General features: G+C 43.9%; 1 protein-coding gene across 1 annotated transcript in view; it reads left to right on the top strand.

Annotated features, from left to right (window-relative positions):
- Positions 1–1,027: 1,027 nt before the first annotated feature.
- The window catches only part of LOC110701675 (translin-like), a 36,599-nt gene continuing 11,874 nt past the window's right edge, over positions 1,028–25,752 (top strand). The window contains exons 1-4 of the mRNA XM_021879289.1: positions 1,028–1,429; positions 1,777–1,873; positions 1,981–2,096; positions 14,286–14,330. Coding sequence (XP_021734981.1) covers positions 1,063–1,429; positions 1,777–1,873; positions 1,981–2,096; positions 14,286–14,330 — 625 coding nt within the window. The 5' untranslated portion in view covers positions 1,028–1,062. The remainder of the gene's footprint in view (positions 1,430–1,776; positions 1,874–1,980; positions 2,097–14,285; positions 14,331–25,752) is intronic.

The raw sequence follows: 25,752 nt of genomic DNA, 5'->3' as shown, positions 1-25,752 counted from the left end.
TAATATTCAACCAATTTAGATAAACAGGTTTAGGGTTAATCCTATTGATTGCATGTTAGTCAGAAAGCGCACATGAATACGATCAGAACAAAGTAGAGGCCTATTATTAGGGCAGGTTCAATCTCTTTTAGGTTGAATTTGTACCTTCATCCTCGAACCCTATTTGGTTCAAGACCTTATGGAGTTGATGATCTCTTGGATCGTGAAGGAGTGTAACCTTCACCTCGTGAACGGTTTACAAGTTCCTAAAAAAACTTGTTGGCGACTCTTTTGCTTTATCTTCTTTCTCTTTGGAAGCCACCGTACTTTAGTGTATGATCACAGTGGGGTTCAAGCTAAGGGATTAATGCTTGAAATATTCCCTACACTTACTAATTTAGGAAACTTTAAATCGAGAAATTGAGAAAGATTTCATCGCTTATTTTGCTAGCATCTGCTTGAAATTTTTAAGAACATTTTATTGGATAAATAACTGGCAAACAAATATACATAGAATTATTTGTATAATAATAGTGTCCTTTTAGATTTGGACAAGGTAGAATTAGATGGACCATGGCCTACCTAAATATTTGCATACGTTTAGGTTGTCCATACAAAATTTGATACCAATGTGGTCAATTAGCCATTGACCCGTTGTTCATCACTAGAGGTGTCAAAACCACACCCAACTTGACCCGATTTGAAAATAACTCGAAAAATATATGATTCTGGATGGACTCGCGTGAATACAATGAGGGCCTGTTCTGATTTACAGAACTAAGCAGAAATGAATTGATTGGAGTTGAATTGAACTAAATTGAATAGAATAGAGCTGAAATGAACTGAACAGAGCTGAAATAAAAATTTTATGAGAGAAGGAAATTGAGAACTGAACTAATTAAAGCTGAATTGAACTGAATTAAAATTAAGACGGAGAAAACAAACCCTAATTTAATATGACTCAATCTAACCCTCACCGAATCTGAAGCGATCATATGATTAAAAATCGCTATTGGATGTGATTATATGAACAAGGGGAGTGAGACTCTCAGTCAATAGTCACTAGTCTCACTACCGCGCAAAATGAAGGCGTTTCGAATCGCACCCCAACTTTTGCCAAAGACCTTAAACCCTAACTATTTTCCAATATTCCCAATTTCTTTCCCAAAACCCCTTCATATTCCAGCCTTTCTCTCTCCTCTAAGCTCAAAAATCTCAACGTTTCGCTCTAGTTTTTCAAGCTCTTCTTCTTCACCTTCAATGGCAGAAACTGGAAATTTTACCCCTTTTGATGGTACCTTAGGCACCCAGTTCGAAAGCTTCCGAACCCAACTCGACGAGTCTAGCAATTTGCGCGAAAGAATTCGAAATGTTGCACTGGAAATTGAGTCTGTCACTAGAATCATGCATGCAAATCTTCTTCTTGTTCATCAATCTCGCCCTGTTACTGGTATATATTGCATTGCATAATATTTGCATTACGTTTTTTTTTTTTTTTTTTTAAATTTTCCTTGAATTTTCTGGGTATTCTTCAGTTTGACGAAAATATGGAAATTTGGAGTTTGTTTTGTGTATTTTATTGTTAAATTGCTGTAATTATTGTTAATTTTGCATCACATTTTAATTGGAATATTTCAATTCAATGATAATGTGAGGAGTTAATTTCAGAATGAACTATAGAATTTTGTAGTGTTAATGGATACTAGTTCATGAATTTGAGTCATATAAGCTGCATTTAGTTCTTATATCAATAATTAATTATATTTGTTAATTGGGTTCTTTTCAATTATAAAAAAGAGGTGTTAGAGAAATCAAAGTCACAAATTGGTCCACTTAAGGAGCACTTTAACCGGCTCGCGGAGATCATTCGAGACTGTCCTGGTCAGTATTATAGGTAAGTGATATTGAAGTTTAAAAGTGGACTTTTCATGATCTATCATAATTTTGTGGTTCGGCGTTGTTTTGATTGTTTCTGGTGCTAATCATTTGCTTCATTCTCAGGTATCATAATGATTGGAAGAATGAAACTCAGACAGTAGTTTCATTGCTTGCTTTTATGCACTGGTTGGAGACTGGAAATCTTCTTTTGCATCCTGAAGCACAAGAGAAGCTTGAATGTGAGATTAATACTCGACCATTCATGTTAGCAATCAATTTGCATTGTTATTAATGTATCATATCCAGATGTTGTTTAAGATGCCAATTGTTTCGGGGTTTTCTGATGTCCTGCGGGAGAGTTACAATTCCGAGACTGAAACCGGACGCCTGTACCTGCAAAAAAACGGAGACTCCTTGTGGTGGGAGCTCCGCCTCCAACGATCAAGTTAGTACTTGTTTAAGGAGTAATTAATGCGGAAATTAAAGTGATTGAGTCTCTCTAGGTGAGAGTGTTTAATGTAGATAATCTGCTTTTTTAGCGTGATCAGCCTGTAATCCCCCTTAATGAGGATTAAGGGAGGTATTTATAACCTCGGGAAACGTGCCAATCTAGGTTTAGGTTAACCTTGGGCTGATTGGGCTTCCCTAGGAAGTTGGGCCTAGGTGGCCAGTTTCTCCATTAGGCATGGAGTATGCCACGTGTCATGACATAATAGGTCCAAGGTGGACGAATAAGCGTGTGCCACGTGGCAAGCCCTGACAGTTCCAACTGGGGGACACTTGGCAGGATCTGATTGGCCCACGTGGCGCATTCCGATTGGTGGGAGCAAAATCCCCTAATCATTTGCCCCTCACAGGTGACACATGACTGGTCACGTGTTACTTGTGACAGGTGTCGCACTGTAACAGGCGACGGCCTGCTACAGGTGTCACTCGGCGAAAGGCCGAGAGATTCTCCCGCCCAAATTATGAATTCTGGAAGTGACCCTTCGCCTTCTCACTTTGCCTATATAAAGGAGTGTTGACTTCGGTCATTTTCACACTTGAAACTTTGTGAGAGAACATTCAGACCCCTGAACTTGCTTTGACAACCCGACTGCACAGGATTTTCAAAACTCCATCAACGTCACTCGTTCAGGTAATCGTCGGTTCTCTTACTCTTAATTTTCTCTTTACTTTATTCTTTATTGAAATGGCACCACGGAAGCACACGACACGACCTAGGTTAGTGATCAGCCGGTCACCGGGGACGGCTGAATCTAGGACTAGGAGTGCCGCCTGCCCTTTTCTGGACCCATCTTTGCCCTATATACAAAGTCCGACTGTATCTGTGTCTATGCAGAGCATGATGGCCAGGACAAAAAAGACTGCCAGAATCTCAAACTCAGACGGCTCCTCCCACAGGGTGCCGATTAGTGAAACATCTGACCAGACGCCAGATGTGGAAGTGAAACAAAGCGGCTTTAAAGCCGGCAGTTTTGAGGGAGGAGTCAAAGTGACCCCTTCCCATTTTACAGTTGACAATTCTTCATTCTCTCCTGCTCCTTTTAAAGGAGAGGAGGCGGGCCCCTCCGTGAGAGGGGAGAAGTCGTCCTCTTCGGACTCGTCAGAGGACGATTCCTAGTCTAGCACTTCTGGCCATGCTTCCCTGGACACAGAAGAGAAAAACAGTCGCCTGCAAGAGGCGAGGCTTTCTCACGCAGTTGAGAAGGGGGACGATTGGGCGGAGCCATCCGCCTCTCACCGAGAGCAAAATACCCCCTACTACTGCACAGTACCTCGGGGCCGGATCACAGCCATGCAAGAGAAAGTGGAGAGCTTTATCGCAAACCACACAACGGGCCCCGGCTTTTTAGTGTTTGTGCCGGATCCTGAAGACACAGTCGTCTGGCCGGCTGGTACCAGTTATGATAGCGCCTGCTTTGGCTGCTACGAGGCGGCCATCAAGGCTGGGCTGCGCTTCCCACTACATCCGGCTGTTCAGCGGATCTTGGATGGGTATGAGTTGGGGTTATTGCAGTTAGCCCCGAACTCCTAGGTCAATGTACTCGGCTATGTGGCCGGGTGCGAACTGCACGGGGTGGAGCCGAGTTTCGAGGCTTTCGCCCACATGAACTACCTCAGCCGGACCCCTAAGGCAGGCGGTACCGGCTGTTATCAATTGACGAGCCACAGGGGCTACCTCATGACGAGAGGTAAAGCAAACAAATGGAAGGACTGGCGGAGCACCTTCCTTATCATTGAGAGTTCAGACACAGAGCTGAACAAGCGCTTCAACAGGTGGAACAAGAATCCGCCCCTTCTTGCAGGCGGCCGCAGCATGCCGCCTGTTCCCCCCAAGGCTAAGAAAGAGATCCTAGATAAAGGATTCTTCAAAGTAGAGTCGAAGGTGAACTCTACTTCAGGGGTACGAGAGCAAGTACCCCTGCACAGCGTCCCGAGCTTCAAATAGCTCTACGACGAATACTTTTTGGTCGCCTGTGGCCTCAGCAGTCGGTGTTCAAGAGTTAGCCGGCCTGTCGAATACTCTGCTTTTCCGTGCATTTCTTGTTATGACTTTTATTAACTTTGCTATTTGTTTTTGCAGCGGACGCCATGAGCAAAATTACCGCCTCCAAGACTGCGGCGGCCATGTTGCGGGCCTCCATCATGCAACAGTCTTCAACCAACCCCCCCCCCCCAACAAGGGGGCACCCTTGGTGGGCTTCGAACCTTTCACCCTCTTTTTGGAGTTGTGTTTATGTATATACTGACTCTTTTCTTCTTTTTTAGACGGGCGCTCCAAGAGCTTCTTTTTCCCAACAGCCGGACCCCAAGGCCCGGAGGACGACTGTTGCGAGCTTTCCTGGTTCTGCCAGGAAACATGCGGCGGCTGAGAAACAGCCGTCCACTCCTTCTAAAACTCCAATTAGGCCGCCTAGAAGTATGAAGCTGTCTTTGTGAATTTAGACTTGTTCCCTTCTTTACTAGGTCTAACTCGTTTGTTTATGGTTGATGCAGCCGGCCATCAGGAGCCTAACTTGGTCAAGGTACCAAGTCTATGATCAAGGCCGTTCCTCCAGCTGAAAGGGAGGCGGTCAAGGGTGTCGGCACCCTTGACCTAGACGGGATTGCAGGGGTCCTTGCTGAGATATACTTAGCATATTTTTGAGTATTTGATTTCCAGGACGCCTGTTTTCTTTTTGTTTGGAAACTGACGCCTGTTCCCCTTTTTACTTAGGCCCTGGTCCGAGTGAACGGTCTTCGCAAGCCGCTTGACCGGAAGAACAAAGAGGTAAAAGCTGCAAAAGCTATCCAGGCTCAGTTAGAGGCGGCCCAGAAGAGGAATAGCGAGCTGTAGGCGACCATCAACAACCTCAAGGCCGAGCTGAGACCTCTTCGCCAAAAGATGTCCTCATACGAAACCTTGGAGAAATCCTTGGCGAGCGTAAAGGTACGCCTGGTGACCCAGAAGAAGAGTCTTACTCAGGAGCTCTCGGAAAAGGCCGAGCAAGAAAAGAAAGAGCTGGTCCGGGAGATGATGGAAGACTCTGCTCAAATCCAGCGCATGACTTGGGGCTGCCTCTTCCCCAATGCCGACTTTGCCTCATGGGAAAAAACGTACCGCCAGTGTTCTGATAGATATAATCAAGAGATCCTGGCGGCTGCTGAGGAAGAGGCCTTGGAGGACGCGTTGGAGGAGGAGGAGCAGCCGGTAGTGGCGCTTGTGCCGCTTGGGGGTAATGCATCAAAGAAGGATGCAGCTGAAGCCGAGTCCAGCAAGAAGAGTGCTGACCAGGCGGCAGCTGCTGATATTGAAAATCTGCCCCCTTCTTAAGCTTTATGTTTTCTTTCCACGGCCTGCGTGCCGTTTGTTTGTATTTACTCGGCCAGGGGGCCGGGGCTCTGAATATTTTGCCGGTCTTTAATGGCCGACTTCTTTTTAATGATTTTTTTGTTTTGCTTCAAATTTGTTTAAGTATTGAATATTTTGATATCCAATTGTACACTATACCGACTGTTTTACATGGCCGATAGTTGCAGACAGGTACGGATAGTTAGTCACGCCGCCTATGCCCCTGGACGACTGGTTGTCTGTTTCCAGGCTAGACGATCAGTCGGCCATTTATCCAATCGGTATTCGAACCATTTTAAAGACTGGATCCCCTTTAGGCAGGCGGTCCTGTCATTTGTAAAATTAACCAAGTAGGAAAGTGGTTTGACCAAGTAAACATGATTGTTACCTAGTCGCCAAGTAACTGAGTAGTAGAGGTATCAAGCGGTTGGTACCGGTTGTTCCCCTTTATTCGCCAATGTTTGTTGGCTTTTAACTCATAGGTTGTTAACCTAGCAGGTGTAGTGGTTGAGAGCCCCTGTTTGCTAAAAACAGGCGGACGACTCATACCTTTTAGGCTCCATACTAAGTTTGAGAGAGTGACTATGAGTTAACTTTGGTGTTACTCAGTCGCCGTCACTCCTGCTTGAGTAGTAAAGGTACCAGGCGGCGGAGGCCGGCTGAACCTTTTGATTCGCCAATGTTTGTTGGCTATGAACTCAAGAGGTACCCCCTGCATTTATCCCAAGTAATACAGGCGGTCATCTGACTCAGATGTCAACTGCTACCACTGGTTTGGTTAGTGATAGAGTTATCCTTGTCTCAAAAACGGCTACGTGGTTGCCCTTGGGGACAGTCGTATAGGTGCCGTGTAATTAGTTTATAGAGCAATGTTCCACCCAAATGGGAGCTGCTCTCTGCGACGAATTTCATCCGGAGGGATGTCGCCGGACGCCTGCTATGATGTTGGGACAGGTCGTATTAGTTTTGAAGATTTGATTAGTTGGCTTGGCGCCTGGTCTGATCATTCGGTCTGTGGCCTTGGTTAGTTCTTGGTGAACGTAGGTGCTAAGTAAAAGGAGGGTAGCCGCCTGTTAGGCACAGGGTCGGCCAGGCCCTAATCTTTTTTATCTAAGTATAAGGGGGGTGGCTGTGTGCTTTGGAACCAGTCGGCCATCTTCTATGGAGAGTAGCCGACTATATGTCCAGACGACATGCCCCTATGGTAAGTAAAATATTCAATGGAGAGTAGCCGACTGTAAAGGTACAGGCGGCATGCCCCTCTGAAGAGAGTAAAATACTCAATGGAGAGTAGCCGACTGTAAAGGTACAGACGGCATGCCCCTCTGAAGATAGAGTAAAATACTCAATGGAGAGTAGCCGACTGTAAAGGTACAGACGGCATGCCCCTCGAAGATAGAGTAAAATACTCAATGGAGAGTAGCCGACTGTAAATGTATAGGCGGCATGCCCCTCTTAAGTAAGAATAAAAACTGAGTATGGAGAGTAGCCGACTGTAAATGTATAGGCGCATGCCCCTCTTAAGTAAGAATAAAAACTGAGTATGGAGAGTAGCCGACTGTTTGTTAGTAGGCGTGCCCCTCTTAGTACAAAATTGAATATTAAGTATGCAAACTTTTATTAAGTAGCCCTTGACTATTTACATCATTCAAAAGAAATATTTCTTAAGATTATCTACATTCCAAGTTCGAGGCAACGGTTGTCCGTCTGGTGTTCCCAGACGGTAGGTACCGTCCCTGACCTCTTCACAGATTCGGTAGGGTCCTTCCCAGTTGGGAGTTAGTTTGGCAGACTCATTAGCCCTACCAACTGCTTCCATTTTTCTAAGTACAAAGTCCCCCACTTTGAGTGGACGCCTGTGTACTTTTTTGTTGTATGATCTAGTCATTCTCAGGCAGTAAATTTCATGGCGCAAGACAGCATTGTCCCTCCTTTCAGGAAGTGAGTCTAATGCCAGGCGCATGACTTCCCAGTTTGCCTCTTCGTCATATAGCATTACTCGAAGAGTCGGCTCGTAGTGTTCTATTGGAAGAACAGCTTCCGCACCATAAGTTAGGAGGAATGGAGTTTCTCCAGTCGCCCCTTTTTCAGTCGTCCTAATGGCCCAGAGAACATGTGGTAATTCATCCGCCTATAGGCCGCCTGCTCGTTCAATCTTTTTCTTGAGACCGTCTGAGATGATTTTATTAAAGGCTTCTACCTGGCCGTTTGCTTGTGGACGGCCGACAGACGCAAAGTAGTGTGAAATTCCTTGGTCACCCAACCAGCTTTTGAGAACAAGCGTCTCAAATTGGGGACCACTATCAAAAACCATAGACATGGGAACCCCGAACCGAGTGATGACATGTTTCCAAATGAATGAAATTACATCCTTCGTCTTGATTCCCTTTACAGCCTCCGCCTCTACCCATTTAGTGAAGTAGTCGACGGCAACAAGTATGTACCTCCTTCCGCCTGTAGCAGGCGTATATGGACCCAGAATATCCATGCCCCACTTAGCAAATGGTAGTGGGCTATGAATGGTAGTGAGGTCAGTAGCCGGACGGTGAATTAGTTTGCCAAACCTTTGGCACTTGTCACATTTTTTCACCATCACCATCGCATCTGCTTCTAAAGTAGGCCAAAAGTAGCCCTGCCGCCTTGCCCGTTGAGCAAGCGTCCTACCGCCTATATGGGAAGCACAGTAACCAGAGTGAAGATCGTCTAGTATCTCTCGTCCCTTTTCTGGAGTAACACACTTTAAGAAGGGTTGAAGGTACCCCCTTTTGTGAAGTTCTCCCTTTATTATTTCAAAACTGGTTGCTCGTTTTTTCAGTGCTGCCGCCTGTTGATGATCATCCGGCAGGGTACCGTTTGTCAAATATGCCCTGATTGGATCCATCCAGGTTGAGCTTCTGTCTAGGATTCCAATAGGTTCTTCCTCAATGCTTCTCCTCTCCATTACTTCCCAAAAAACAGTTAAAGGAGTATCACAGGAGGCGGATGATGCTAATTTTGAAAGTGCATCCGCCTGGTTGTTTTCTGATCTCGGCACTTGGATCAGATGGAAATCCTCAAGGGAGCCGACTGCTTGTTGGACCGCCTGTAAATACTTGATCATGGCCGGATGGGTTGCTTCGTATTCGCCATTGTACTGACTCACTATCAATTGTTAATCGGAACAGGCGTCTATTTTTCTTGCCCCTGCCGCCTTGCACATGCGGATTCTGGCTAGTAAAGCTTCATATTCTGCCTCATTGTTTGAGGCCTGAAAACTGAAGCGTAGAGCATACTCGTACCTGTCGCCCTCTGGCGACTGACATATGACGCCTGCTCCACAACCATTTGAAGTAGAGCTTCCGTCCACATATACCTTCCAGACTTGGTCTGTAACATGAGAGTCCGGAGGACGAGTCATCTCAACAATAAAGTCAGCAAAGGCTTGCCCTTTCACTGCTTTTCTAGGCTCGAAAGTAACTTCGAGGCTCTGAATTTCTATGGCCCATTTGATCATTCGGCCTGACGACTCCATGATGGTCAGTGGCCGCTTGATAGGTTGGTCTGTATACACGACGACTGCATGTGCCAAAAAGTAGGGCTTCAATTTTTTAACAGCCATGAAGAGTGCAAGACCAAATTTCTCCACTAAGGGATACCTCAACTCGGCATTTTTCAGTACATGACTGACAAAGTAGACCGGGAGCTGACATCCGTCTCTTTCAGCAAGGAGAACAGCGCTTAACGCATGATCAGAGACGGCCAGGTACATGTAGAGTACTTCTTTGGGCAAAGGACTGACCAGCCTTGGCAAGGAATGCAAGTGAACTTTTAATTTCTGGAAGGCCGCCTCAGCATCAGGCCCCCATTCAAACCTTGCCTTTTTCTTAATTGCCTGGAAAAAGTATAGGCATTTGTCGCCTGATCGGCTTAGAAATCTTCCCAAGGCCGTCAGACAACTGGTTAACTTCTGAACCTCTCGGATGGTACGAGGCGACTGCATGTCAATGACCGCCTGCACCTTCTCAGGGTTCGCCTCTATTCCTCTCTGATTGATAAGGAATCCGAGAAATTTCCCAAACTCAACTCCAAAGACACATTTCTTGGGATTGAGCATGACATGGTGCCGCCTGAGTGTGGCGAAAGTTTCTCGGAGGTCCGGCAGATGATCTTTCTGAAGTTTAGACTTGACAATCATATCATCAATATATGCCTCGATATTTCTCCCAATTTGATCAAAGAACACAGTGTTTATCATTCGCTGGAAAGTGGCCGGGGCATTCTTAAGACCAAACGGCATGACCGTGTAACAGTATAACCCCTGATCAGTGACGAAGACCGTCTTCTCCTGATCTTTCTTCCATAAAGGAATTTGATGGAAACCAGAGTAGGCGTCCATAAAGCTCATCAAAGCATGGCCGGCTGTTAAGTCGACCAGGTTATCAATTTTAGGCAGAGGGTAACTGTCTTTGGGGCACGCCTTGTTTAAGTCTGTGTAGTCTACACACATTCGCCAGGTGCCATTCGGCTTTTTAACAAGCACCACATTTGCAACCCAGTCTGGGAAGTAACATTGCCGAATGAACCCTGTATCAAGTAATTTTTTAACTTCGGCGGCTGTTGTCTGACTTCTTTCTTCGCCATGGTTCCGCTTCTTCTGCCGTACCGACTTCTTTTTCGGATCCACAGCCAGTTTATGTACCGCCAGATCAGGACTAATGCCTGGCATTTCATGGACTTCGAATGCAAAGATGTCCTTGTATTCTTTCAATAGTTTGTGAAAGTCGTCACCTAGGACCCTCAGAGCAGTCGTCCCAACTTTGACTGTTCGGTCAGGACGCGAGTCGTCTAGGATCAGGTCCGTATGCTCACCAGCCGGCTGAGGGCGGAATTCATCCGACCGCTCCTCTGCCAATGATTGCTATTTTCTGTCTTTTCGTGCGGCCCCTGTCTGGGATGCCTTTCTCTTCTTGCCGCCTGCTTTTTGAACAGGCGCACTCTCCTTGACATTGTCAAGGTCTATTTTTCCACCACTCGACCCAGTGGCCATAACAGTGGGCTTGACATCCGAGAGATAGCACTCTCGGGCCATCCTCTGATCTCCCCTTAGGGACCCGACTGTTCCATTATCCCTCTTAAACTTGAGCAACATAAGAGATGAGATTATAACAGCCTTGGAATTATTCAGGGTTGGTCGTCCCAGAATCATGTTGTAGGCCGAGAGTTCTTTTACTACCAGGAACCGGACTACCATGTGTCGTCCTTCCCCTTTTTCGCCCAGGCAGATGGGTAAATCCACTCGTCCCACTTGGTGGACGACTCCTCCTCCAAACCCTACTAAAGGGTGGGATGCCGGATGTATGCAATCAGTCTGATATTTTAGTTTCGACAGACATTTGCTACTGATGAGATCTGAGGAGCTTCCGGTATCTATGAGGATTCGGCCAGGTTGGCCACTTTACACTCAATAACGATAGGGTCGTCATGCGGCCCTCTTACCCCTCCTAGATCTTCTTCAGTGATGACAATCTCAGGAAATGAATATTTGGAGGGTCGTTCTTGGTGAACGGAATTTACATCTAACCGCCTGATATTGTCTTTGTTGCCCCTAATAGTGGGGCCGCCTCCTGAGAAGCTGCCTGCAATGGTGTAGACGACTGCATCATCTGTATCGGAGCTGTCGGCCTGTTGATTCTTTTTGGTCGACTGCTTTTTTGAGGAAGTGTTCCCCGTAGATTTCTTGACATAAGTGTCAAGATCACCTTGCTCAGCCAGGCGGTCCAGATACCGCATGAGACTGATGCATTCATTGGTGTGATGACCAACATCTTCATGATAAGCACAGAACTTTTCTTGGTTCCGGTTGTTTGCAGAACCCTTCATGGGGACCGGCTTCTCAATTGAGATCCGTCCCTTGATTTCCTTTAGGATAAACTGGCTATCCTTGTTAAACGCATACTTTGGGGAGTATGGTTTGAATTCTTTTTTCTTTTTCTGGGCCGGCTGTTTAGAGGAATCAGCCGCCCATACCTCTTTTCTCTTCTCGTCTTTGTTTGACGACTGCTTCTGTCGTCCTTCTCTTTTGTCGGACCTTTTCCCGTCCGACTGTTTTACCATACCACAAAGATCAGTCGCCTGTATATAGGCTTCCGCTTCAATCAGGGCCTCTTGAAGAGTCGCCACCCTCTTTCGGACCAAATCAAATTTGAAGGTCGACCCGTCTTTGAGACCTCTAAAAAAGTCAGTATAGGCTACTTCATCCGGTAACCTTGAATCTGTATTCTCATCAGGTTAAACCGCCTGATGTAAGAACGAAGCCCCTCCTTTTCGCCCTGCTGAATTGTTCCTAAATCAAGAGTCGTCTTCTTCGCAGGGATGTTCATGGCGAAGTTGGAGGTGAATAAGTAAGCAAGCGTCTTGAAGTTATTTACACAACTAGTCGGCAGGTTGCCGAACCATTGTTGTGCGATTCCTTTGAGAGTCGCTGGGAAACACTTGCACCAAGTGGGATCATCCAACCCTTGAAGGTACATCAGGTTGGTGAATGCCATCAGATGGTCTTCTGGGTTAGTTTCCGTCATAGGCGCCTACTAATACATTTTTCACTTTGGCTGAGCGGCTTCAGTAATTTCCTTGGAGAAGGCCGACGGCTGTTCACCAAGTCTAAGCAACCGTAGCTGCCAGTCCATGGGTTGGACATTTTTGGCTGCATGCCCACCAAACGGAGGTGGCTGTAAAAAATACTGTTGTTGCGGTACAAACGGTAAGTTTGGTACCGCCTGGTCGCTATAAAAGCCGGACTGACGGGAGGTGCCGCCTGACTGACCCTCATGATACGACTGAGTATGCCTTATTGAGGTATTTCGCAGACTGTCTTGGAAGTTTGAAGTAGAGGCCGACTCTGACAATCGGTCACTCTTCTTCTGCTCTAGCAGTAGCCGAGCGTCTGTGTATGTTTTCCTCGACCCGTCCGCCTGAATATGATGAACAGGTTTCCTATTTCCTGGAGTAGGAAAACGGTATTTTGTGAAGTCAAGGGCAGTCGGCTCCCGCTTCCTAGATTTAGGATGAGGAGTCGCCTCTCGCCCTTGAACTGGCTTCCTCTTCTGTGAAGTGGAGGGTTTCTTAGCCGACTGCTCCTTGTCCAGAGCAGGCGGCTTCTTGTTGATCAACTCTTGAATTTCTCCCTTGAAGTCCCTCATGAAGGTCATGAGTTCGTTCCTTGTGATGGGAGCAGACCCATCAGTCGGCTGCTGCCGAACAGGCGGTGCGCCTGCTGGCTCACTTCCACTTTGAAGATGTTCCCGTTCCCTCCTTTCGGTATGACGGGTACGTCGGGCCCTTAGGGTCCCGTCTGAAGCTGTGTGAGCTTCAACTTCAAATTCATGATACTGAACTAGAGGGTCGTCCAGGGGACGCCTCTCTTCAGGAGTCGGTACAAACGTGGATGCCATCTCAGAAGTACTCTCCCCACAGACGGCGCCAGATGTTTCGGGGTTTTCTGATGTCCTGCGGGAGAGTTACAATTCCGAGACTGGAACCGGACGCCTGTACCTGCAAAACAGCGGAGACTCCTTGTGGTGGGAGCTCCGCCTCCAACGATCAAGTTAGTACTTGTTTAAGGAGTAATTAATGCGGAAATTAAAGTGATTGGGTCTCTCTAGGTGAGAGTGTTTAATGTAGGTAATCTGCTTTTTTAGCGTGATCAGCCTGTAATCCCCCTTAATGAGGATTAAGGGAGGTATTTATAACCTCGGGAAACGTGCCAATCTAGGTTTAGGTTAACCTTGGGCTGATTGGGCTTCCCTAGGAAGTTGGGCCTAGGTGGCCGGTTTCTCCATTAGGCATGGAGTATGCCACGTGTCATGACATAATAGGTCCAAGGTGGACGAATAAGCGTGTGCCACGTGGCAAACCCTGACAGTTCCAACTGGGGGACACTTGGCAGGACCTAATTGGCCCACGTGGCACATTCCGATTGGTGGGAGCAAAATCCCCTAATCACCAATCTAGGTTTTCTGTGGAATTTTGGAAAGATTTTCACTTCAAACAGAGTACCTCATATAGCTTGGGGTTTTTAGAAATTTGTTCTGAGTTAGGATTACTGAATTAGTAATTCCTATATGGAAATTTAAATACATTTGACTAGAAGATGGACAAAATTGGGAACAACTATATTATGTTTTTTCCAAGTTGGATAAAGCATAGCATTAATGTGCTGTGTATTGGTGAAATGCTAGTAGGAAATATGGTTTTAATATAAAAATTCGTGATATATTTGTTTACAGGTTTGGTCTTGTTCACCTGTGTCACAATGGATAATATGGCCCCTTATCGTTTAACTTTTAATAGTAATTTTTGTTGATTAGCACATTTTTCTTGCATATAAATATGGAGATGAAAATTAACTAGCTTTAGGAATTGGAGTGTTGTTGATCAGTTTGGAGATAGTTACAGTTTGATGACTTTGATCTTCTTGGAGAGTTGGAGGTTGTTTGGAGTCTTTACAAAACTGTTTGGAAAACCATGATATGCTCTCTTACTGTTGGCCAAATTTCTGGTATACATAGGACCCCCTAATACTAATTGAAACACTTGTTTTATTGCTGGTTTGCAGTGAATTCTCCTGATTTTGGTCTGGATGTTGAAGATTATTTAGTAGGTGAGTAATAAAAACAGTACGTTGTGTGCACAAAAGGCCCTTCTAATTCTTTTTTGTGCCTTTTACTGTCACGGTGTCACCTTATTCAATGATTATATTTTTCATGTTCTTTGGACAAAACTTCCATTGGCAATGAATTGGGGTGTGGTGCGTTTTCTTATGCATATGTTATAGCTTTAGGTGTGAACTGACATGTTTTATCTTGCTCTTATACTTTGGTCTAGATGCTGTAGGGTTTTAGGTACTCTAAGCAGAATTTCATGAATCTCATTCATACGCACCTAAACAGGATCTCATGCATATACAAATAAGGATCACATAATAGTTTAGAATTAACCTTTGATGCGTGAATTCCCAAGCTTTATTCTACCTTCTTGCGGAGATTAGAGCCCCAATTGTTGCTCCTCTAATGTTAGTCCACAAGTGTAGATCGAACTCCACCAATGCTAGTTGGACGAGAGAGATTAATCTCCTCTTCTATGGAGAGTTTCTAACCGGTTGTAGAGAGAGAGGAAGGGAAAAATATTACGTTGTTTCTTTTATGAGAGATGAACGTCAGTCTATTTTTCCCCAAGCCCTTTATTATATATAATCATATTATCAAATTAGGGAAAGACTTATTCCTATCTTACTCCTTATGGCCAGTCATTCATTAAGCCCAACTTTTGGACTCGGTATTCATGTTCGACCTAACACTGTAACGTGTGATCTCATAGGATCCATTTAGTTGGCATTGGTTTAACCCAATGATCAATATTGGTCTCTAGCAAGACGTAAAGACGACCCAACTAAACGAACTTATTATCTCCATAATACGATCCATATTATATTAGTAATTGCATGAGAGTCGAGGACACATTTCCTTCAATCTCCCACTTGTCTGAGATAAGCGTGCAATCTTCAAATTCCTTAAGTCTCTTAGTGTCCAATTTGATAGTATGATTACATCTCTATGCCATCCATACTAGTACACAAATCGTTTCTTGAAATCCGAGTTCAAATTGCTAAACAAATGATTATCTAGTAATCCATTTGAGCACGGCCATGCATTTCCAATCCTTACTCTTCAAGAGGCCAAGACACCCATCCTATCTAACGTAGGAGGACCTTTTCAATCTTGTGGCAACCAAAACTCCCACTCAACTTTTAGTATAACCCGAATGTTGCCTTTATAGCCCCCTTTTGCGGCATGGTGTTTGATAACATCAAAGTTACACTAATCATTGAGCTAAGTAGTGTTCCACTCATGTCTTAGGAATACACTAAATGGAGCGTTGTCCTCAATGCTCAAAAAGGAAGAAAACTCACATAAAAATATTTTTTGCATTTTTTCCTTTTTTTTTTTTCATAATTCTTTATTAGTACTTTGTCCTTGCCTCTTTTAACTTTGGACGGCTTTTACAACTTTGCACTTGCTTTGTCCTTGCCTTTTTTTTTACTTTGGACGGCTTTTTTCATTTATTCACTTGCCATTATTCACAAAATATACACAACACAAACTTGCTTTCAAGAGAACCATATATCCAAACTCCTCCACCACAAACTCCAACAATAATGAACAATTGCTTCACAAAAACCAAGAATGGAAACGAAAATTAAACAAAAGGCTCAAGATCTAGAGATGTGGCTTAAAAAGAAGGGAAAAAAGGCTCAAAGGGCTAGCAAGTAGGCAAATGTAAACCCAAAAACCAAAGAAAATGAAAACTATCCTAGAAAAGAAAAAGTACCACCCCGAAAAGATGCCTTTGTCCTCCCTAGGTGGTTCGGTCTCGGTCTTAGGAATCATACGTTAAGATTCTAGATTAGGTTTGCGAAAGTCAAGGATCTACGCCACTCATGTAAGAAAATGTTGAAAGCTTGAAAAAGTATGAATCTCACATGGTTGTAGCAAAAACTCACTAAGGTTGTCAAATCGAAGATAGGGAGCAACTACCAACATGCCACAAACAAGTAGAATTCGGCTTCAGATCCCCCTAGTTCTAGACAACTACCCTAGCATGCTTTATCCTAGAATCAACCAAACGTATTCTCAAACCGTGCAAACCATGACCACCTAGTAAGGTTATTATCCAAAAGAAAGAGTCCATTGTTTACAAATCTAAGTTAAAAAAGAATGAAAGAGTGAAAAATAAAGCCTCAAAAAGCTATGTACAAAACCAAGAACAAAAAGAAGAGAAAAGAAGAGGAAAGAAAATAAAATATGGAAAATCAAGATAAAGGAAAATAGGAGAACAAAGAAAAGGACAAAGATGCAATCGTAACACGTATTTCCCAATCGACAAACAAGCGGTCAAATGGCCACATCGCCAAAGACCCCAAATACACTAGGTGTTATAATCATACATCCTCGAACCGTTCAACTCTCCTAAAACTAATCCTAATCTAAGCAACCAAGAAAAGTAAAGGAAGAAAAGTAAGGAGATAAAACAAGAAAGGCCTCACCAAGCGTCCAAGCTATGCTGCAATAATAAAGGAGCAAGAACGACCTCCTCTAAGAAGCTTCGAAGACCAAAGCAGTGGCTATGAGCAAGGTGAGAAAAAGAAAAGAAAAGGACTATATACAAAATGAAATTGTTAGTAACTTCCAAACAAAAGAAAACAAAATTAAACTTACGCGAAAACTATGTACAAAGAACTAGAGAAACCATCATCATCATCATCAATACAAGGGACCACAAAACATCATCATAAAAAACCAAGACAACAAGATCAACAACATACCAACGAGACTACCAAGAGCGAAGCAAGATAAATTCATCAAAGCCTTTTCAAACACATCCCCAAGAGTCCAAGGTGCCTCCCCAAAAACCTACCCTAAAACATCCTATTTGATTCCCCCCGTACAAAATAAGGGCATCGACCGCGATGCTTAAAAACATGCGAAGCTAAAAGGGAGGAAACAATAAGGGAATCAAACAATCGAGGGGGAAACTATTGGCCACTAGGGCCGGCACCACCATTATCCACATTCCAACCTCCGGTATAACCAGGAGGGAAACCATAGCGACCCTTAAAAAGGTCAAGTTGAGATGTGGATAATTGGTCAAAAGGTTCCGGTTGCATACAGAGCTCGGGGTGAGTGGGGTGAACATAGTAATAGTCGGGGTCACCCCGATAATCACTTCCCCCGAGACCTGGTAGTCATAATGACCAGACTCATGTGGGAAGTCACGCCTTGGCTCATCAGGGTTCGCAACCCCGGGCGAATATGGGTACGTGGGGAGGTTGTCACCACCCCGAGATGGCACCAACCCTTGTTGGGGCGGCACATAAGGGTCGTTCACCGAAGGAGTGACCTCTCCCCTACGCACACTAGCGTCATATAGGGCGCTAGTTTGAAAAGACAAAGTTTGATGGTTTAGATACATACCTTGCATGCTCAATTGCATGCGCTCCATATGCTCACGCATAGCCTCCATCTCACGGAGATATGCATCTCCTTAGTTGTCTTGTTGGCGATGTTGTTGTCTTCTTCTTCCTCTTTGCTGCGGTTGTTGTTGTTGTTCATGCTGAAATTGCCATTGTTGTTGTTGCTCTTCTTCATCTTCTTCTTCTTCACCTTCTCCTTCTCCACCTTCACCATCATGCCCATCATCATCATCATCGTCCTCATCACCATCATCCTCCTTCATAACATTCTCAACCCTCCCATTATCCTCGGGAATCCTCCAAACAATCCTAGCCTCTCGAGTGATTGAGGTGGCAGCTGGGTTTGGGAGCAAACAATGGTGCACATTACGCACTAGCCAAGAGTAACCACCGTTTCCCTTAGTCTTAGAAATGAAGCGCAAGGTGTTAAGTTGCTTCATATCCAAATACATGTCTTCACTCTTTCTAATCGGAGTGCAAGACCTCAAGAAACGCTCTTGCTTGAAATAATGCACCAATCTAGTAATCATACCACCACAATGAATCTCACCCGTCTTCTTCCCATTGGTGATCAATTTACAACAATTCATGAAAAGATACCCAAAATTCAACCTTGGCCCCAAATCCGGCCTTGTAGCCATCCAAAGCACCAAGATCTCCTCCCTCGAAAGCTTCCCAAGATCTTGCTTACTAAACACTGTATACCCAAGAATCCGATGGAGAATACGAAGAGTCGGGTGAATAATCTCGCTTGCAAGCGATTCCTTAGAGTCAAATGACTTCTTCCTAGATATGGCTCTCCACCAAGCAACCTCATTGTATTCGGTTTTGTGAAGGGCAACCAAGGGCTCAAAGATGTCGGTATTTGGGTTGAAACCAAGGGCTTTGTTGAATTCCGCAAGGTTCATGGTATGCTTGGAATTGAAAAGTTGAAAAGAGATGATATAGTCGGTATCCCCCGTCATATTAAACTCAAAGGTGGAGAAAAATTCAATGCATGGTTCCAAATAAGTTCGGGGGGATGACTTTACAAACTCATCCAAACCAAGATTACGGAGCAAAATGTTGAGATCGGCATCAACACCCAATTTTTCCATATCCTCGGGAAAATAGTTGCGGGACGATCTAAATTTCCGGGATTTCATTTTATTATAGATAGGGGTGTGTTTAGCCCGGTTATGAAATTTGAGAGCGTGTAAAGGTGGAGGTGGGGCATTATCTTGAGTAGTTTGGTTTTGAGGGGGTTCAGATTTTAAAGGATGGCCACGAGAGGATTGGCCGGGGGATTGGTTTGAACTTCTCTTGCTACTCTTAACTCTCCTCAACAAATCCATAGTTTCAAGTTCAACCAACACAATGAATCACAAAAAAAACACCCAAATTCAACACTACCACCAAAGTGAACAAACCTCCGTTCACAAGACCACCCAAAACCACCACAAACTACAAAGTACCTATTACATGCAACAAACAACCAAAAATCCAACAACAACCAACAATATTAACAATCTATCACAAAAAGAAGCACAAAAACATCCAAAATAATTCCAAAACCACCATACAAACAACCAAAAACATCATACTCAAGCTTAATCAAGGCCACTCACAACCAATGCATAAAAATCAATTGAAATTGACAAAAATAAAACAAAGGTGAGAAGTATACCAAGATTGAAGACTCAAAGCAAGCACAAAACTGAGTAGACTCGAAATTCCCGAAGAAAACCACGAGAAAGAAGAGCAAACTTGATGAAAATGAAGTATGAAGGAAGTTTGGATGGAAATTTAAGAGAAAACAAGGGTGAATTTGAGTTAAATTGAGTGAAAGAGATGATTTGGGGGTTAGGGTTTGAGAGGAGGAAGAGAGAGAATGGGGAAAATTAAGAGTGAAAGGGAAAATAAGAGAGGAGAGAGAAAGAGAGAGGAACCGGGTCTACTAAAAACCCAGATGCCCGCGCCCTCTCTCGACAAAGCCGCGCCCGCTCCAATATTGCCGCGCCCGCGGAGAGACCGCCGGGCAACCGGGGATAGTTTCTGGAAAATCCGAAAAATTCATACTTGACGCCGCGCCCTCTCTAATTCTCTCGCGCCCGCTCTAAGGCACCCGCGCCCGCGGAAAGCTACTGATTCGATTTCCACTTGTTGAAAGCAAGGGCACCCAAGGCCTCTCCAAGCCCGCGGGGTGCCCTCTCCCCTGCACTCTAAAACCTCTTTTCACTCTAAACAAACATATTTAGTCCATATATGATGAATGAAGGCACCCTACAAAACAAACCAAAAACACAAGGAAGGATAAGAGCAAAAATCAACAAAAAAAACCAAAAATAAAAGAAAGGAAGGAAAAGAGAGTAAAGGTGAGAATCCGGGTTGCCTCCCGTAAGCGCTTTTGTTTAACGTCGTTAGCTCGACGTTTACCACCCCACTCAAGGTGGTTTGAAAAGAATCATTTTATGAATAAGACCAACAAACACCCCATCAAAATATTTCTTAAGCCGATGACCGTTAACCTTGAAAGAAGATGAGGAATCCAAAGGAGAAATCTCCACGGTGCCATTAGCAAAAACATCTTTCACCAAGAAAGGACCACTCCATTTTGACATGAGCTTTCCGGGAAATAACTTCATTCTCGAGTGTTAGAGGAGGACTTTATCACCCACACAAAACTCCTTTTTCTCAATAAGCTTATCATGAGCTTCTTTGGAACGAGCTTTGTAGGTGCTAGCACAGTCATAAGCATCAAGTCTAAGCTCCTCTAGCTCATGAATATCCAAGCACTTTTTCTCCCCCGCACTTTCTAAATCAAAGTTTATCTTTTTGATTGCCCATAAAGCACGGTGTTCAAGCTCCACCGAGAGATGACAAGACTTGCCATAGAAAAGGCGATATGGAGTGGTACCAATAGGCGTCTTGAAAGCCGTCCTATAAGCCCAAAGAGCATCATCTAACTTGTCCGACCAATCCTTTCTATTCCTTGCAACCGTCTTCTCGAGAATGAGCTTTATTTGACGATTGGAGACCTCGACTTGGCCACTCGATTGAGGATGATATGGAAGGTCGAACCGTTGATGCACTCCTTGTTTCCTCAACATCTTTTGGAAGGCACGCCATTAGTAGGGGAGGCAATGGCCTCAACCCAATTAGAAACATAGTCCACATCCACAAGTATGAATTGATTACCATATGAAGATGGGAATGGTCCCATGAAGTCAATCCCCCAAACATCGAACACCTCTAACTCAAGAATAGGCTAATGAGGCATCTCATTCCTCTTGGAGATATTCCCAACCTTTGACATCGGTCGCATGACTTTACAAAGCCCCATGAATCTTTGAAGAGATGCGGCCACCACAAACCACATTGAAGAACCTTAGTGGCGGTTTTTGAAACGCCCATATGATCGCCATTTGGATCCGAATGGCACATCTTTAGAACACTTGGCACCTCTTCATTCGGGACACAACTCCGAAGCAAGCCATCCACCCCGCGTTTATACAAGATTGGTTCATCCCACAAGTAATGCCTTGCCTCCCTCTTGAGCTTCTTCTTTTGGTTCTTGGAGAAAGAAGGTGGAAACTCCCCATATGCTAGAAAGTTCACCAAGTCAGCATACCATGGGAGATCCTTAACCTTAATGGCATACAAGACATCATCAAGCATTCTATCTTCAATTGGTAGACCATCATCATGAATTTGATCACCCTCAAGACGAGAAAGATGGTCCGCCACAACATTTTCCGCACCCTTCTTATCCCTAATCTCTATTTCAAAAGTTTGTAATTCAAGCACCCAACGAATCAACCTTGGCTTGGACTCTTTCTTGGCAAAGAGATACTTGAGAGCCGCATGATCCGTGAAGACAATGGTCTTGGAACCCAACAAATAACACCGGAATTTCTCGAAAGAGTGAACAATGGCCAAGAATTCTTTTTCTTGTGTAATTCTTTTGGGCCCCATTTAGTGTCTTGGACATATAGTAAATCACATAAAGCTTCTTGTCCACACGTTGTCCCAAAACACCTCCAATTGCCCAATCACTAGCATCACACATCAATTCAAAGGGTAAATCCCATCTTGGGGCTTGAACAATGAGGGTAGAGATTAGGGCCTTCTTCAATCTATTAAATGCTTCCAAGCATTTATCATCAAAAACGAACTTAACATCTTTTTGAAGAAGATCATTAAGGGGCTTGGCAATGAGTGAGAAATCCTTGATGAATTTTCTATAGAAGCCCGCATGACCCAAAAATGATCTCACTCCCTTGACATTCACCGGAGGTGGAAGCTTCTCAATAACCTCAGTTTTGGCCTTATCCACCTCTATTCCTTTATGAGAGATCTTATGCCCAAGCACTATCCCTTCCTCCACCATGAAATGACATTTCTCCCAATTCAAGACAAGATTAACCTTTACACACCGAGCCAAACATTTCTCAAGATTAACTAGGCACTCTTCAAATGAAACCCTACCTACGGAGAAATCATCCATAAATACCTCCATTTCTTCCTCCAACATGTCTCCAAAAATGCTCATCATGCATCTTTGGAAAGTTGCGGGGGCATTACAAAGGCCAAAGGGCATTCTCCTATAGGCAAAGGTCCCATAGGGGCATGTAAATGTTGTCTTCTCTTGATCTTCGGGGTGGATTGGAATTTGGAAAAATCCCGAATAGCCATCAAGGAAGCAATAGAACTTGTGCCTTGTTAGTATCTCTAACATTTGATCAATGAATGGAAGGGGAAACTGATCCTTTTTGGTGGATGTATTTAGACGTCTATAGTCTATACACATCCTCCAACCGGTGACCGTCCTAGTTGGAATGAGCTCACCACTCTCATTCTTGACTACGGTCATACCCCCCTTCTTAGGAACGACATGAACGGGAGAAACCCACCTAGAGCTTGAGATGGGGAATATGATTCCCGCATTTAAGAGCTTGGTGATCTCTTTTTTCACCACCTCTCCCATTTGAGGGTGTAGCTTTCTTTGTCGTTCAATAGAAGGAAGGGTGCCTTCCTCAAGCGTTATGTGGTGCGTATACAAAGCGGGGCTTATACCTTTAAGATCATCGATAGTATAGCCCAAAGCACCTTGGTGCTTTCTCAAAACACAACATAACGCTTAAGCTTGGCTCTCGCTCAAGGATGCACTAACAATTACGGGGTAAGTGGAATTTGGGCCTAAGAATTCATACCTAAGGTGTGATGGTAGAGGTTTGAGCTCTACCATAGGCACACCTTTACCTTCTTTTGTTGCGTCCGCTTGCAAAGCTTTATGGCTTGAGATATTCAAGCACAATTGTTCATCCACTTCCTCATACAATGCTACCTCCTTGCATGGTACACCTTTGTTCAACAAAACATTCTCAAGAGCATCGTTAGAGGTGAGCAAGTTCTCATGCATGGAAGACACAACATGATCAAGAGAGTCAATCATCATGCAATTTTCAAGAGAAGAACTTGGATATTTCATGCTTTCATTCAAATCGAATTATATGACCTCATCTCCTACCTTAAGGGAAATCTTTGCACACTTTACATCTATCATAGCACTCGAGGTAGCAAGAAAGGGTCTACCTAGAATAATTGGAATGGTAACATCTTCATCCATTTCTAAAACAACAAAATCCACCGGGAACACAAACTTCCCAACCCTCAATGGAACGTCTTCCACTTTACCTTTTGGAAACTTGATTGACCTATCGGCTAGTTGCAAGGTAATGTTAGAAGGTAAGAGTTCCCCTAGATCAAGTCTTTGATTAACCGAATATGGCATTAAGCTTACACTAGCTCCTAAGTCACATAAGGCATTATCAAATTGCATCTTGTTAATAGCACAAGGGTGGAAAAGTTTCCGGGGTCTTTCAACTTGGGTGGCATTTTGTTCATGATGATCGCACTACAATTTTCAGTCAAATTGATTGTCTCCACAACATCACAAGTCCTCTTTCCGCTCAAAATGTCTTTGAGGAATTTGGCATAATTAGGCATTTGGTTGATCACATCGGTGAAAGGTAGAGAAAGGTAAAGTTGTTTGAGCATATCAATAAATCTCCCAAATTGCTCATCCAATTTGTGTCTCATGAATTTTTGGGGATAAGGGAGCTTGGGTTTCACAATCTCTTTCTCTACTCTCACGTCTCTTGGTGTCTCAACCACAACCTCATCTAAAGATGCTCTACTTCCCTCATTCTCAACCAAAACTTCCTTGGGGACCTCCTTGTTATCACTCCTCCTAGGCAATATCTCCTCAAGAACCTTACCACTCCTTGTAGCAATAGCATTCACGGGTTTCTTGGGATCTAGGCCTTGGGAAGGTAAAGAAGAAGGGCTTGCTTGGTCTTTCAAAGCTCTAGCAAGTTGAGAAATTTGGTTTTCGAGCATTTTATTGTGGGTCATCATTTCATTGAACTTTTTGTCACTAACGGCCATATATGTGTTCAACAACTTGGTTTGATTTTCAATTATTTCCTCCAAATTGGTCCTAGAAGAAGAAGATTATGAATAGGAATTTTCACCTTGAGTCTTTGGAACAAATCCGGGTGGGGGATCTCTTTGAGAATTATTTTGAAAATTGCCCCTACCTTGATTGTTCCAATTACCCTTATTTTGATTTTGACCATAACCTTGATTATGGTTTCCACTACCTTGGTTATGATTTCCATAACTTTGGTTTTGATTACCATAATTTTGGTTTTGATTTTGACTACTATAACCTTGATTGTTATAGTTGCCACGAGAACTTTGGTTCCCTTGGTTCCTATAACCACCAACTTGGTTATAGTTGTCAAAATTACCTTGGTTTTGGTAATTCCTATTCCATTGACTTATTTGATTATCAAACCTTTGCACATTATTACTTGACACATAATTCACATGCTCACTCTCACTATTATCAAAATCATCACCACATTCCGGAGAAGCATGAGGGCAATTACAAGAGTCATGATCATAAGATCCACATGCATCACAAAACAAGCAACCACTAGGCATGTTATTTGAAGAGGGAGGGGGTTGAGAGTTAGAAAAGGTACCTCTCCCCTTAAATTGGGAGGGAGAATTCGAAGCTTGAGAAGAAAAGGAGCCTTCTAACTTGGCCTTGATCGCGGTCATTTCTTTCCCCAAGTTTGTCATTTGTGAGGATAAGTTCTTGATCGCATTTAGATGGTCTATAGAGTACACCAAAGAGCCACTCTTGCTAGTTGAATCCCTCTCACCATCTTGCCAATCTCTATAGTACTTAACCACGTCCTCTATAATGTCCACCACTTCCTCTTCCGTCCGATTCATTATGGGACCTCCGGCACCCCCATCAAGGCAATCGATTTGCCTTGAGGACTTAGGTCACCATAAAAAATTTGAATGACTTGATAGGTTTGGAATTCCGTGGTGGGGACATTCCCTTTGGTACTCTTTATACCTCTCCCATGCTTCGTAGAGGCTTTCATTAGGTCTTTGCTTGAACCCTTGAATCAAAGCTCTAGCCTCCGCCGTTTTCTTTTGTGGGTAGAATCGGGACAAGAATTCCTTGGTGACTTCGTCCCATGTTCGAAGGGAATTTGGCTTTACCTCCTTATCCAACCACTCCAAGGCTCGGCCTATGAGAGAAAATGGAAACAACTTTAGCCGGATGAATTCTTGAGAAACTTCGTTCACTTTGATAGTGTTGCAATACTTTTCGAACTCCTTGAGATGGTTCAACGGACTCTCATTCTTAGCTCTCCGCTATATTGTCTCCTTTTGATCAAAGCGATCATAGCCGGCCTGATTTCGAAGTCATTCGCCAGTGTTGTAGGTGGAGCAATTCCACTCTCAAACTTGTACGCACCGGGAATTCCCAATTCTTTCAAAGCAACTCTTGGTTGATCTCCCATGCCTAGTTCCTCTCCAAATCCTTCTTCACTTGAAGAACTAAATTCAAAGGATCAACTAACGATTCTTCTCCTTGAAAGAGTCCTTTCGATTTCTGGGTCAAAAGGCACAATGGATCGATCACGAGCTCTATGCATGCAAAACTCAATGAAAATATTAGTAGCACGGCTATAAATGTAGCCTT

This window comes from Chenopodium quinoa, unplaced genomic scaffold, assembly GCF_001683475.1.
Source record: "Chenopodium quinoa cultivar QQ74 unplaced genomic scaffold, ASM168347v1, whole genome shotgun sequence".
Classification (NCBI taxonomy): Eukaryota; Viridiplantae; Streptophyta; class Magnoliopsida; order Caryophyllales; family Amaranthaceae; genus Chenopodium; species Chenopodium quinoa.
The sequence above is the reverse complement of the archived record's forward strand: the minus strand, read 5'-3'. Positions and strand labels throughout refer to the sequence as shown.